The sequence below is a fragment of the Pleurodeles waltl genome, chromosome 4_2 (genome assembly GCF_031143425.1).
Source record: "Pleurodeles waltl isolate 20211129_DDA chromosome 4_2, aPleWal1.hap1.20221129, whole genome shotgun sequence".
In the NCBI taxonomy this organism is placed as follows: domain Eukaryota; kingdom Metazoa; phylum Chordata; class Amphibia; order Caudata; family Salamandridae; genus Pleurodeles; species Pleurodeles waltl.
Window position 1 is genome coordinate 531,780,082 of NC_090443.1, and position 14,197 is coordinate 531,794,278.

General features: G+C 48.2%; 1 protein-coding gene across 4 annotated transcripts in view; it reads right to left on the bottom strand.

Annotated features, from left to right (window-relative positions):
* Window positions 1-14,197, bottom strand: part of DHX9 (DExH-box helicase 9) — a 226,517-nt gene that overhangs the window by 183,220 nt on the left and 29,100 nt on the right. For all 4 annotated transcript variants that reach the window (XM_069232052.1, XM_069232050.1, XM_069232051.1 and 1 more), the window contains 2 exons: window positions 11,447-11,583; window positions 11,161-11,250 (listed from right to left, as the gene is read on the bottom strand). In XM_069232052.1, coding sequence (XP_069088153.1) covers window positions 11,161-11,250; window positions 11,447-11,583 — 227 coding nt within the window. The remainder of the gene's footprint in view (window positions 1-11,160; window positions 11,251-11,446; window positions 11,584-14,197) is intronic.

The window sequence follows — 14,197 nt, forward strand, 5'->3', positions numbered from 1 at the left end:
ACATCCAAAAACATTTAAAAGCTTTAGTCAAGTAATCTCTCGTGCCACAATGGCCAGAACCATCAACAGGTCATCAGGCCAGGAAACTTGCAGAACCAGCATTTATTTGCAATGTGGGAGGACTACAAGAACATGGTGGACCAAAGTGGAGTTGCAGGATAATGTGGTCCTGCCCTGCCACATAATTCCAGTGGCCCAGAATAAGATTCATAAAAGCATGCACGACAAATCAACTTTAAACAAAACATACTACACAGCTATATAAAAAAGAATTAATATGAAAGTAAAATATTTTCCTTCTTAGCAGTACATCTTCCATACCTCAATTAGGAATCTTCTCCAAAAATCCATAGAGCAATAAATAATTTTAGCAAAATGGTGTGAGAGTGAAAGAGCAAGTACACCACAGATCCTAAGAGGCCCATCTTCAGAATCAGAAATCCATTAGATAAATTTGCTAGTAATCGATCATCTTTTCTGAAGTCATATTGGGATAATGCAACAGAGTTGGTTCAGTTGTTTACCTGTCAACAACCAAAATTCTAGAATGAATGGTCTATTACTTTACCACATCTTTTTAAAAATGCACACAGAGTGCATCTTAGAGATGCCCCCTGTATTTTACCCAATTGTTCAGTGCAGGACTGACTGGTCTGTGCCAGCCTGCTGCTGAGAGACGAGTTTCTGACCCCATGTGGGGAGGAGGCACAAAGAGGGTGTAGCCACCCTCTGGGCTAGTAGCCATTGGCTACCAACCCCCCAGACCTAAACACACCCCTAAATTCAGTATTTAGGGGCTCCCCAGAACCTAGGAATTCAGATTCCTGCAACCTAAGAAGAGGACTGCTGAACTGAAAAACCTGCAGAGAAGACGGAGACACCAACTGCTTTGGCCCCAGCTCTACCAGCCTGTCTCCCCACTTCTAAAGACACTGCTCCAGCGACGCGTTCCCAGGGTCCAGCAACCTCTGAAGCCTCAGAGGACTACCCTGCATCTAGAAGGACCAAGAACTCCCGAGGACAGCGGCTCTGTTCACCAAAGACTGCAACTTTGCAACTAAGAAGCAACTTTGAAACAACACACGTTTCCCGCCGGAAGCGTGAGACTTTGCACTCTGCACCAGACGCCTCCGGCTCGGATGGTGGAGAACAAACACCACAGGGAGGACTCCCCGGCGACTACGAGACCGTGAGTAGCCAGAGTTGACCCCCCTGAGCCCCCACAGCGACGCCTGCAGAGAGAATCCCAAGGCTCCCCCCGACCGCGACTGCCTGCTTCAAAGACCCGACACCTGGTAAAGGCACTGCATCCGCTGCCCCCAGGACCTGAAGGATCCAACCTCCAGTGCAGGAGCGACCCCCAGGTGGCCCTCTCCCTTGCCCAGGTGGTGGCTACCCAGAGGAGCCCCTCCCCCCCCCCCCCCCCCCTTGCCTGCGTCACTGAAGAGACCCCTTGGTCTCCCATTGATTCCTATTGTGAACCCGACGCTTGTTTGCACACTGCTCCCGGCCACCCCCGTGCCGCTCAGGGTGTACTTTGTGTGGACTTGTGTCCTCCCTGGTGCCCTACAAAACCCCGCTGGTCTGCCCTCCGAAGACGCAGGTACTTACCTGCTGGTAGACTGGAACCGGGGCACCCCCTTCTCCATTGAAGCCTATGCGTTTTGGGCACCACTTTGACCTCTGCACCTGACCGGCCCTGAGCTGCTGGTGTGGTAACTTTGGGGTTGCTCTGAACCCCCAACGGTGGGCTACCTTGGACCCAAACTTGAACCCCGTAGGTGGCTTACTTACCTGTAAATACTAACTGTAGGAAGTTGGCTCTGTATGTGCTATTTCAAAGTAAGGAATAGCATGCACAGAGTCCAAGGGTTCCCCTTAGAGGTAAAATAGTGGTAAAAAGAGATAATACTAATGCTCTATTTTGTGGTAGTGTGGTCGAGCAGTAGGCTTATCCAAGGAGTAGTGTTAAGCATTTGTTGTACATACACATAGACAATAAATGAGGTACACACACTCAGAGACAAATCCAGCCAATAGGTTTTGTTATAGAAAAATATATTTTCTTAGTTTATTTTAAGAACCACAGGTTCAAATTCTACATGTAATATCTCATTCGAAAGGTATTGCAGGTAAGTACTTTAGGAACTTCAAATCATCAAAATTGCATGTATACTTTTCAAGTTATTCACAAATAGCGGTTTTAAAAGTGGACACTTAGTGCAATTTTCACAGTTCCTAGGGGAGGCAAGTATTTGTTAGGTTAACCAGGTAAGTAAGACACTTACAGGGCTTAGTTCTTGGTCCAAGGTAGCCCACCGTTGGGGGTTCAGAGCAACCCCAAAGTCACCACACCAGCAGCTCAGGGCCGGTCAGGTGCAGAGTTCAAAGTGGTGCCCAAAACACATAGGCTAGAATGGAGAGAAGGGGGTGCCCCGGTTCCGGTCTGCTTGCAGGTAAGTACCCGCGTCTTCGGAGGGCAGACCAGAGGGGTTTTGTAGGGCACCGGGGGGGACACAAGCCCACACAGAAATCTCACCCTCAGCAGCACGGGGGCGGCCGGGTGCAGTGTAGAAACAAGCGTCGGGTTCGCAATGTTAGTCTATGAGAGATCTCGGGATCTCTTCAGCGCTGCAGGCAGGCAAGGGGGGGATTCCTCGGGGAAACCTCCACTTGGGCAAGGGAGAGGGACTCCTGGGGGTCACTTCTCCAGTGAAAGTCCGGTCCTTCAGGTCCTGGGGGCTGCGGGTGCAGGGTCTCTCCCAGGCGTCGGGACTGTGGATTCAAAGAGTCGCGGTCAGGGGAAGCCTCGGGATTCCCTCTGCAGGCGGCGCTGTGGGGGCTCAGGGGGGACAGGTTTTGGTACTCACAGTATCAGAGTAGTCCTGGGGTCCCTCCTGAGGTGTTGGATCTCCACCAGCCGAGTCGGGGTCGCCGGGTGCAGTGTTGCAAGTCTCACGCTTCTTGCGGGGAGCTTGCAGGGTTCTTTCAAGGCTGCTGGAAACAAAGTTGCAGCCTTTCTTGGAGCAGGTCCGCTGTCCTCGGGAGTTTCTTGTCTTTTCGAAGCAGGGGCAGTCCTCAGAGGATGTCGAGGTCGCTGGTCCCTTTGGAAGGCGTCGCTGGAGCAGGATCTTTGGAAGGCAGGAGACAGGCCGGTGAGTTTCTGGAGCCAAGGCAGTTGTCGTCTTCTGGTCTTCTGCTGCAGGGGTTTTCAGCTAGGCAGTCCTTCTTCTTGTAGTTGCAGGAATCTAATTTTCTAGGGTTCAGGGTAGCCCTTAAATACTAAATTTAAGGGCGTGTTTAGGTCTGGGGGGTTAGTAGCCAATGGCTACTAGCCCTGAGGGTGGGTACACCCTCTTTGTGCCTCCTCCCAAGGGGAGGGGGTCACAATCCTAACCCTATTGGGGGAATCCTCCATCTGCAAGATGGAGGATTTCTAAAAGTTAGAGTCACCTCAGCTCAGGACACCTTAGGGGCTGTCCTGACTGGCCAGTGACTCCTCCTTGTTATTCTCATTATTTTCTCCGGCCTTGCCGCCAAAAGTGGGGCCTGGCCGGAGGGGGCGGGCAACTCCACTAGCTGGAGTGTCCTGCTGGGTTGGCACAAAGGAGGTGAGCCTTTGAGGCTCACCGCCAGGTGTGACAATTCCTGCCTGGGGGAGGTGTTAGCATCTCCACCCAGTGCAGGCTTTGTTACTGGCCTCAGAGTGACAAAGGCACTCTCCCCATGGGGCCAGCAACATGTCTCGGTTTGTGGCAGGCTGCTAAAACTAGTCAGCCTACACAGATAGTCGGTTAAGTTTCAGGGGGCACCTCTAAGGTGCCCTCTGGGGTGTATTTTACAATAAAATGTACACTGGCATCAGTGTGCATTTATTGTGCTGAGAAGTTTGATACCAAACTTCCCAGTTTTCAGTGTAGCCATTATGGTGCTGTGGAGTTCGTGTTTGACAGACTCCCAGACCATATACTCTTATGGCTACCCTGCACTTACAATGTCTAAGGTTTTGTTTAGACACTGTAGGGGTACCATGCTCATGCACTGGTACCCTCACCTATGGTATAGTGCACCCTGCCTTAGGGCTGTAAGGCCTGCTAGAGGGGTGTCTTACCTATACTGCATAGGCAGTGAGAGGCTGGCATGGCACCCTGAGGGGAGTGCCATGTCGACTTACTCGTTTTGTCCTCACTAGCACACACAAGCTGGCAAGCAGTGTGTCTGTGCTGAGTGAGAGGTCTCCAGGGTGGCATAAGACATGCTGCAGCCCTTAGAGACCTTCCTTGGCATCAGGGCCCTTGGTACTAGAAGTACCAGTTACAAGGGACTTATCTGGATGCCAGGGTCTGCCAATTGTGGATACAAAAGTACAGGTTAGGGAAAGAACACTGGTGCTGGGGCCTGGTTAGCAGGCCTCAGCACACTTTCAATTGTAAACATAGCATCAGCAAAGGCAAAAAGTCAGGGGGCAACCATGCCAAGGAGGCATTTCCTTACACTAACAAACACCTCCCCCAGGAACTGTTGAAAATTGCACAGTGTCCAGTTTTAAAATAGCTATTTGCCATTTGTGTGAAAACTGTATAGGATATTTTGCTAATTCAAAGTTCCTAATGTACCTACCTGAAATACCATTCATTTGAAGTATTACTTGTAAATCTTGAACCTGTGGTTCTTAAAATAAGCTAAGAAAATATATTTTCTATACAAAAACCTATTGGCCTGGAATTGTCTCTGAGTGTGTGTTCCTCATTTATTGCCTGTGTGTGTACAACAAATGCTTAACACTACCCTCTGATAAGCCTACTGCTCGACCACACTACCACAAAATAGAGCATTAGAATTCTCTCTTTTTGCCACTATCTTACCTCTAAGGGGAACCGTTGGACTCTGTGCATACTATTCCTTACTTTGAAATAGTGGGGAGGAGGAAGGACACAATAAAATATAAATTACAAATGAGAAAAACAAATGTGTTGGAAAGCTACCAGGAAAATGCACACAGACCAGAATAGAAGAGGCCTCTAAGTGGCTGGGATACCTCAAGGTGGGGTGTGAGAAACATGTCACACAACAGCAATCCACTGGGCAAGAAAAGAGCTGACATCACCAGGGCTCAAAAAATCTACTCGACCACTTGCTATGTTGAGTTTTATTTTAGGAGGTCGAGCTATTTTTAGATTCCACTCGACCCTTCTGGCGAGTGGACAAGGAACAGGTGTTCTGTTCAGTCAGAAACTGAATTAGCAATTAAGATGCCTTTAAATCTTATTCTTGTCGCATTTGCTCTGTGTTCAAAGACAGCAGTCAAAATTCAGTTTGCCTTCTTGCAATGCAATACATTTCCTTGTGCCTGCAGAGTTTCAGGATTTTGTATGGTGAGCTGCCTGACCTATTGGGAGAAAGTAGCCTTTTTCTAGCATGGTTACCCCCGTTTTGTCCTGTTTGTGAGTGTTTGTCAGTATGTTTTTACTGTCTCACTGGTATCCTGCTAGCCAGAACCCCAGTTCTCATAGTTTGTGGCCTATGTGCGTCAGTATGCTTAACTGTGTCACTAAAGTTCTGCTAACCAGAACTCCAGTGCTTATGCTCTCTCTACTTACCAAATTTGTCACTATAGTTTAGTGACTCCATATTCCAATTCTGATTGGCACACTGGACCCCCCCCTTATATGACCCTACTATATGGTACCTAGGTACTCCAGGCATTGAGGTTCCAGGAGATCCTTATGGGCTGCAGCATTTCTTTTGCCACCCATAAGGAGCTCATACAAACTTTTCTTCAGGACTACCACTGTAGCCGGAGTGAAATAGTGCACACACTATTTCACAGCCATTTTACACTGCAGTAAGTAACTTATAAAATCACCTATATGTCTAACCTTCATTTACTGAAAGCTAGGTGCAAAGTTACTGTGTGTGAGGGCACCCATGCTCTAGCAAAGGTGCCCCCACAGTGTCCAGGGCCAAATCCAGGACTTTGTGAGTGAGAGATAACATTATAAGCATGCACTATATATGTCAATACATATATGTAGCTTCACAATGGTAACTCCGAATATGGCCATGTGAGGTGTCCAAGATGATGGAATTGATCCCCCCCCACCCCCCAATCCAAATCTGGTAATGGGGGCCAATCCCATGCACCTGGGGGCTCTACCATGGACCACCAGTACTGCCAAACCAGCTCTCTGAGGTTTCAACTGCAACCCCAGCTGCTGCTGCCACCTCACAGACAAGTTTCTGCCCTCCTGGGGATTGAGCAGCTCAATCCCAGGAAGGCAGAACAATGCATTTCCCTTGGAAGAGGGGTAATTACAGCCTCTCCCATTGGAAATAGGTGTTACAGGCATGGGAGGGGTAGCCTCTGGAAATGCTTTGAAGGGCACAAACTGTGCCCTCCTTGCATAATCCAGTCTACACCGATTCAGGGTCTCCCCCATTCCTCCCCCCCCACCCCTTCATTCTCCTCCACCCCCCCGCCATTCTCCTCCTCCCCCCCACCCCTTCATTCTCCTCCACCCCCCCCCCTCCCCTCCATTCTCCTCCTCCTCCTCCTCCTCCTCCTCCTCCTCCCCCCAGTCCTTGCTCTGGTGCGAAACTGGACAAAGGAAAGTGGAGGAGTGATCACTCCCCTGTCCATCACCACTCCAGGGGTGGTGCCCAGAGCTCCTCCAGAGTGTCCCTGGTGTTCACCAGGTTTGATTCCAAGGTGTGGGGACCCTCTGGAGACCTCTGATTGGCCAGTGCCAGCACATGACATCTTCTTTGTCCCTGTGTTCTGGGACCCCTGTGGGTGCTGCCTGGTCTTCTGAGGGCTCTCTGAAGTGCTGAGAGCCTCCTCCGAGTAGGCATCTCCTTTTTGACGCAAACCGCATACTTGCTTGAACCAAGGCTTGTTGGCGGAATCCAACGACGCAAACAGCCTGCAGCCAACAACTTGACGTGGGACATCTCCTGCACCAGTCAGGAACCCACAGCCACCTTCTTTGGTGCACCTCTGTACTTTTCTTCTGACCGGAGAGTCCTCTATTGCACATTCTTCTAGGTTGGCAGGGGCTCCTGTCCTTCCTGGAATCTTCTGCGACTTCTGGACTTGGTCTCCTCTCTCTACAGGTCTTCAGGTCCAGGAATCCATCTTTTTTGCTTGCAGTCCTCCTTGGTTCTTGCAAAATCCTTTATCACGACTAGTAGTGTGTCCTGTGGAAACTTGCTATATTTTACTCCTGCTTTCCTGGGCTCTGGGGTGGGGTACTGTACTTACCTTTGGTGTTTTCTTACACTCCAGGGCCCCTCTAAACACTACACTTGCCTAGGTGGAAATTGCACTATTTTAGTATATGGTTTGTGTTGCCCCTAGGCCTATTGCACTCTATTGTATTTTCTATTGTTTGCACTGTTCTAACCTGATTTTGGTTACTAGTGTATATATTGTGTATAATACTTACCTCCAGAAGGAGTATTGCCTCCAAGATATTTTTTGGCATTGTGTCACTAAAATAAAGAACTTTTATTTTTGGTAACTGTAAGGAAATGCCTCCTTGGCATGGTTGCCCCCTGACTTTTTGCCTTTGCTGATGCTATGTTTACAATTGAAAGTGTGCTGAGGCCTGCTAACCAGGCCCCAGCACCAGTGTTCTTTCCCTAACCTGTACTTTTGTATCCACAATTGGCAGACCCTGGCATCCAGATAAGTCCCTTGTAACTGGTACTTCTAGTACCAAGGGCCCTGATGCCAAGGAAGGTCTCTAAGGGCTGCAGCATGTCTTATGCCACCCTGGAGACCTCTCACTCAGCACAGACACACTGCTTGCCAGCTTGTGTGTGCTAGTGAAGACAAAACGAGTAAGTCGACATGGCACTCCCCTCAGGGTGCCATGCCAGCCTCTCACTGCCTATGCAGTATAGGTAAGACACCCCTCTAGCAGGCCTTACAGCCCTAAGGCAGGGTGCACTATACCATAGGTGAGGGTACCAGTGCATGAGCATGGTACCCCTACAGTGTCTAAGCAAAACCTTAGACATTGTAAGTGCAGGGTAGCCATAAGAGTATATGGTCTGGGAGTCTGTCAAACACGAACTCCACAGCACCATAATGGCTACACTGAAAACTGGGAAGTTTGGTATCAAACTTCTCAGCACAATAAATGCACACTGATGCCAGTGTACATTTTATTGCAAAATACACCCCAGAGGGCACCTTAGAGGTGCCCCCTGAAACTTAACCGACTGTCTGTGTAGGCTGACTAGTTCCAGCAGCCTGCCACACTAAAGACATGTTGCTGGCCCCATGGGGAGAGTGCCTTTGTCACTCTGAGGCCAGTAACAAAGCCTGCACTGGGTGGAGATGCTAACACCTCCCCCAGGCAGGAGCTGTAACACCTGGCGGTGAGCCTCAAAGGCTCACCCCTTTGTCACAGCACCGCAGGACACTCCAGCTAGTGGAGTTGCCCGCCCCCTCCGGCCACGGCCCCCACTTTTGGCGGCAAGGCTGGAGGGAACAAAGAAAGCAACAAGGAGGAGTCACTGGCCAGTCAGGACAGCCCCTAAGGTGTCCTGAGCTGAAGTGACTCTGACTTTTAGAAATCCTCCATCTTGCAGATGGAGGATTCCCCCAATAGGGTTAGGATTGTGACCCCCTCCCCTTGGGAGGAGGCACAAAGAGGGTGTACCCACCATCAGGGCTAGTAGCCATTGGCTACTAACCCCCCAGACCTAAACACGCCCTTAAATTTGGTATTTAAGGGCTACCCTGAACCCTAGAAAATTAGATTCCTGCAAACTACAAGAAGAAGGACTGCCTAGCTGAAACCCCTGCAGAGGAAGACCAGAAGACGACAACTGCCTTGGCTCCAGAAACTCACCGGCCTGTCTCCTGCCTTCCAAAGAACTCTGCTCCAGCTACGCCTTCCAAGGGACCAGCGACCTCTGAATCCTCTGAGGACTGCCCTGCTTCGAAAAAGACAAGAAACTCCCGAGGACAGCGGACCTGCTCCAAAAAGACTGCAACTTTGTTTCAAGGAGCAGCTTTAAAGACCCTGCAATCTCCCCGCAAGAAGCGTGAGACTTGCAACACTGCACCCGGCGACCCCGACTCGGCTGGTGGAGAACCAACACCTCAGGGAGGACCCCCGGACTACTCTACGACTGTGAGTACCAAAACCTGTCCCCCCTGAGCCCCCACAGCGCCGCCTGCAGAGGGAATCCCGAGGCTTCCCCTGACCGCGACTCTCTGAAACCTAAGTCCCGACGCCTGGAAAAGACCCTGCACCCGCAGCCCCCAGGACCTGAAGGACCGGACTTTCACTGTAGGAGTGACCCCCAGGAGTCCCTCTCCCTTGCCCAAGTGGAGGTTTCCCCGAGGAACCCCCCCCTTGCCTGCAGCGCTGAAGAGATCCCTTGATCTCTCATAGACTAACATTGCAAACCCGACGCTTGTTTCTACACTGCACCCGGCCGCCCCCGCGCTGCTGAGGGTGAAATTTCTGTGTGGGCTTGTGTCCCCCCCGGTGCCCTACAAAACCCCCCTGGTCTGCCCTCCGAAGACGCGGGTACTTACCTGCAAGCAGACCGGAACCGGGGCACCCCCTTCTCTCCATTCTAGCCTATGCGTTTTGGGCACCACTTTGAACTCTGCACCTGACCGGCCCTGAGCTGCTGGTGTGGTGACTTTGGGGTTGCTCTGAACCCCCAACGGTGGGCTACCTTGGACCAAGAACTGAACCCTGTAAGTGTCTTACTTACCTGGTAAAACTAACAAAAACTTACCTCCCCCAGGAACTGTGAAAATTGCACTAAGTGTCCACTTTTAAAATAGCTATTTGTCAATAACTTGAAAAGTATACATGCCATTGAAATGATTCAAAGTTCCTAATGTACTTACCTGCAATACCTTTCAAACAAGATATTACATGTTAAATTTGAACCTGTGGTTCTTAAAATAAACTAAGAAAAGATATTTTTCTATAACAAAACCTTTTGGCTGGATTTGTCTCTGAGTGTGTGTACCTCATTTATTGTCTATGTGTATGTACAACAAATGCTTAACACTACTCCTTGGATAAGCCTACTGCTCGACCACACTACCACAAAATAGAGCATTAGTATTATCTATTTTTACCACTATTTTACCTCTAAGGGGAACCCTTGGACTCTGTGCATGCTATTCCTTACTTTGAAATAGCACATACAGAGCCAACTTCCTACAGTAACACTGAGTATTGCCTTTTATTGTGTATAAGTACTGTGTAACTATAGTGGTATTGCAGGAGCTTTGCATGTCTCCTAGTTTAGCCTAAGCTTCTCTGCTACATCTAAACAGCCTAAGCTGCTAGAACACGGCTTACATTATACTAATAAGGGATAACTGGACCTGGTATGAGGTGTAAGTACCTTAGGTACCCACTACAAACCAGGTCAGCCTCCTACACCTAATGTGAAGTGAAAGGCTTTTGGTATCAGGTTTTTCCTAACACAGAACATTTATATAACCAAGTCAACTTTACAAACATTTCAAAATATATTTCAGTAGCTGTGAAAGACCATTTTTTGAACTTGTGTGATGACAAAATATTTTAATAGAATGAAAACGAATCAAAACACTTTACTTGGTGATGTGCAAATGATAAAGGTTTTCTGGAACCCAATTTTCACAGATTATTGTTAATACGCAGATTTATCAGTAAAGCTGCAGGCTAGTGAGAAGGTTTTTGGACATTTCTTGGAAATTTACTGTCTGTAAATGACATTGTGCTACCACACCATGCTTTAGTAATATATTTAATAAAAGTGACTGTTTAAACATAAACCGAGAAACACTCCTGCCCTGATGGCAAAGCTATTAGTAAACTAAGAGGCAAGTCATGGATCATGTGTACCCTATATGTGGGCTAGATGTATTATACATTTAGCAAATTTTTAGTGTATGTAAACAAACAAGATTTTTTTTCTTTTTTACAGCAGAGATGACTAAAAATATTTGAAGGTGCACTCATTTGAGAATGAAGAAAAGAGCGAGAGTAAAATGCAATATGTGCCTAGGATCACACAGTTTGAGACCTGTTTCCAGGTCAAGTACATTAAAGTTAGGTGGAGTAGATTACTCAAGCTACTCGACCTGCAGGTCTAGTAACATTTTTGTGATTTTGAGGCCGGATCACTCACCGGCGGCATCAGTTCAACACCCAGCTCCTGCATCACCATCTGCAATTGCTTTTCAACATCCCCACTCAAGTTCACCATGTAAGGCTCAATCTGTGAAAAAATATATTATAGTCAGTCAGTAGAACAAAAGGCACCAAACTAAGAGGCCAATATCAGGATCAGTGCCATCCTGTTTCAACAGTATCATTAAAAGTGAACATTACCCCAAGTATCCAATGGCCACATATTTAACCAGCACCAGCTTGCTACCCACACTCCAATAAACACCCCAAGCAATGGGACTTACCAGTTCTCCTTCTTTCTTCTTGGTCTGTCCAGAGAAGGCCTCAATCACATTCAAATGGTATAGCTGGCGAACGATTGAGAGAGCACACGACTGAGCTGCCAGTTTCTTGTTTGATCCGTGCTCACGAGCAGTAATTCCTAAGACATACCAAGGAACAGAATACATTGTATATGGGAAATGTAACAAAGGTTGCTCTCACTCGTACCTTTCTTTTGCCATCTAAATGGAGCTTGATTCAGGGCAATGAAAGGGAGGAAAGAAGCTTAACAGTAATTCGGCTAGGAGTAGTCCAGGAGCCCAAATTATCACAATCATGTCATAAAAAGCAGCAACTGTTTTACTAAACATGTTATAGTAATTTAGGGACAACAGTTGTACATCTACCCACAGTCCTGGCTAAGCCTCCTTTCACACTGCAAGTGATTTCATTTGCTTTGGCCTCACACCTGAGTAGTTCACTAATTTCCACTGATATAATCAGCTGATCACCCCAGACAAGAACTCATGGACTGGCAGCACATCAGGTACTGATTGTAGGAAGCTAGCTCTTTATACACTGGGTACCTTATTTTGTAATATTATATAGAGTCCTGGAGTTCCCTTACTAGGGGGCAGGGGCTTGCTTTTGCAATCTCAAGGTGCTCTCTTAGGGGGGTGGTGTGATCAAACAGCCTTAGGCTTATCAGAGAAGTGAGAGACATCTGCAAATACACACACACAATCAATAAATTAGACAACTCAATAAGGAGATCCACACCAATGTATACAAATAACAAGTATCTCTATATATATTTTGGCACCAAAATAAATACGTTCAGTTAAGTTAGTTTTGTAACTAAAAATCTTTACAGTTTATAGAAGTTGACAGTGCAGTTTTTGAAAGCTGCAATGTTATCCTATGGCGGAAGAACAAATACGGCACACAGGTAGAGTACAGCAACTTACAGGACCAGTCTTCTTGACTCAAGTTGAGTATGAGGCAAGGGTCAGGGCCACACCAACAGGTGACACTGGGCAGCACTGACACAGCCGGATGCAGAGGTGCAGTACAGCACTGAGTCCCTAATGCTAGTCAAATGGGACCGGTCCAGCTAGAAAGAGGATGCAGGTTAGGACTGGTTGTCCAATCAGGATGAGCCAACAAGAAGGCTTGATTCTTGAGATGCTGGAGGATGTAGGGACAACCAGTGGGTTTTGCCTGGGGTGTCCAGGTAACAAGGGTTCTTAGACTGTTGGGTGCCATCATTGATGGTGGTCACAGTGGAGGGGGCCCAAAGAAACAGGCTGCAGGCATGACTGGGGACCAGTCCGGATGAAGTCTCATGAGCCCGGGCATGGGTGGTGGTGGAGGGACGCCACCTTGGTCATGGGGTTCCTGGGTGCAGTGAACTGTTGGGGTTACAGTCACCAGAGGACATGATGGACTTTGTCTCTGGAGAGGCTGGGGACGGCGCTGGCACTGTTGGCCCACCTAGATTTGAGCTAGAGGGGGAATGGGTGCAGTGCTGCTGTCTGGCATCGCATTGTGGCGGTTTGGCATCCTCCATCATTTCTTGTGTGCCTGCAAAGGTGCAGAGGTCAAAGTGGCACGCCTCCCCGACTAATAATTTTCATGCCGGTCCAGGTGACAAAAGGGCCGGGGGTTGTCAGTATCCTCTCCTTTGAGGGCAGCCAGAGCTACATATCAAGGGAGGAAGGCTTCTTTGAAGCCACCTGCCTTGGAATGCAGATTCGCAGGTCATCCTGTTTGCCAGAGCAGGCTTTGTTTCTGTCTGTCCAAGAGCAAAGGCTCTCACCGTTGAGGGTCAGAAACGTGCCCGGTGGTGGCATTCCAGTTAGAACTAGTCAGCCGGGACACAGTGGTAAGTTTACTCACAGGGCACCTCTAAGGTGCACGCATTAATAAATCCATCAATAGCATCAGTGAAGGTTTATTGATACGAGGTGTTTGATACTAAACATCCCTATTTCTAGTGAAGCCAACATGTAGCTGGAGACCTCGTATTGACCAATGTCCAGCATATGTGCTTAAAATGGCTTCCCTGGCCACTCACTATGTCTGAGAATCGACAAAGACATAGGAAGAGCATATCTGCTCTTGCAGATAGGTCTTCACATGTAAAATAATGCACGTTGCCTTAGGGCTGCAAGGCCTGCTGTAGGGCGGGGATGTACATATATTGCATGCAGTGTTTAGAGGGGGGGGGGGGGGGGGGGGGGGACATGTGACACAGGCTGTGTGCCATGTCGTGTTGCTGCACCAAGACAGCCTGAAATGGCAGTCTGCATGTTCTAGATGAGGTTGTCCCTGAGGGTGGCACAATACATGCTGCAGCCCTTGGGGGAAAACTTTGTACACATGCCCTAAGTATCAGGGGGTACCATTTAATAGGGAACATGGAGGTTTGTGTGGTGGGGTTGCCAAATGGGGAACAATTTCACAGTTTTAGGGAAAGAGATTTGTGACTGGGGAAATGGTTAGCAGGAACCCAGTGCGATTTCAGTCCAATTGCATCAGGTACCAGGCAAAAAAGTGGGGGGTTACCATGTCAAAAAGGGGCACTTTCCTACACTGGTACATAGCAAAATTAAATTGTGTCACACATCACTTGCTATCATTTAGAGCAAATGGATTAGGAAACAATAAGTCTTGGAGATTTTTGCAGCACATGTAGGTGTTGGACTTAAGGGTGTATATTGTATACAAAATCTTACTGTAACCAGATTACTTTGCTAATTCAAAATGATGCT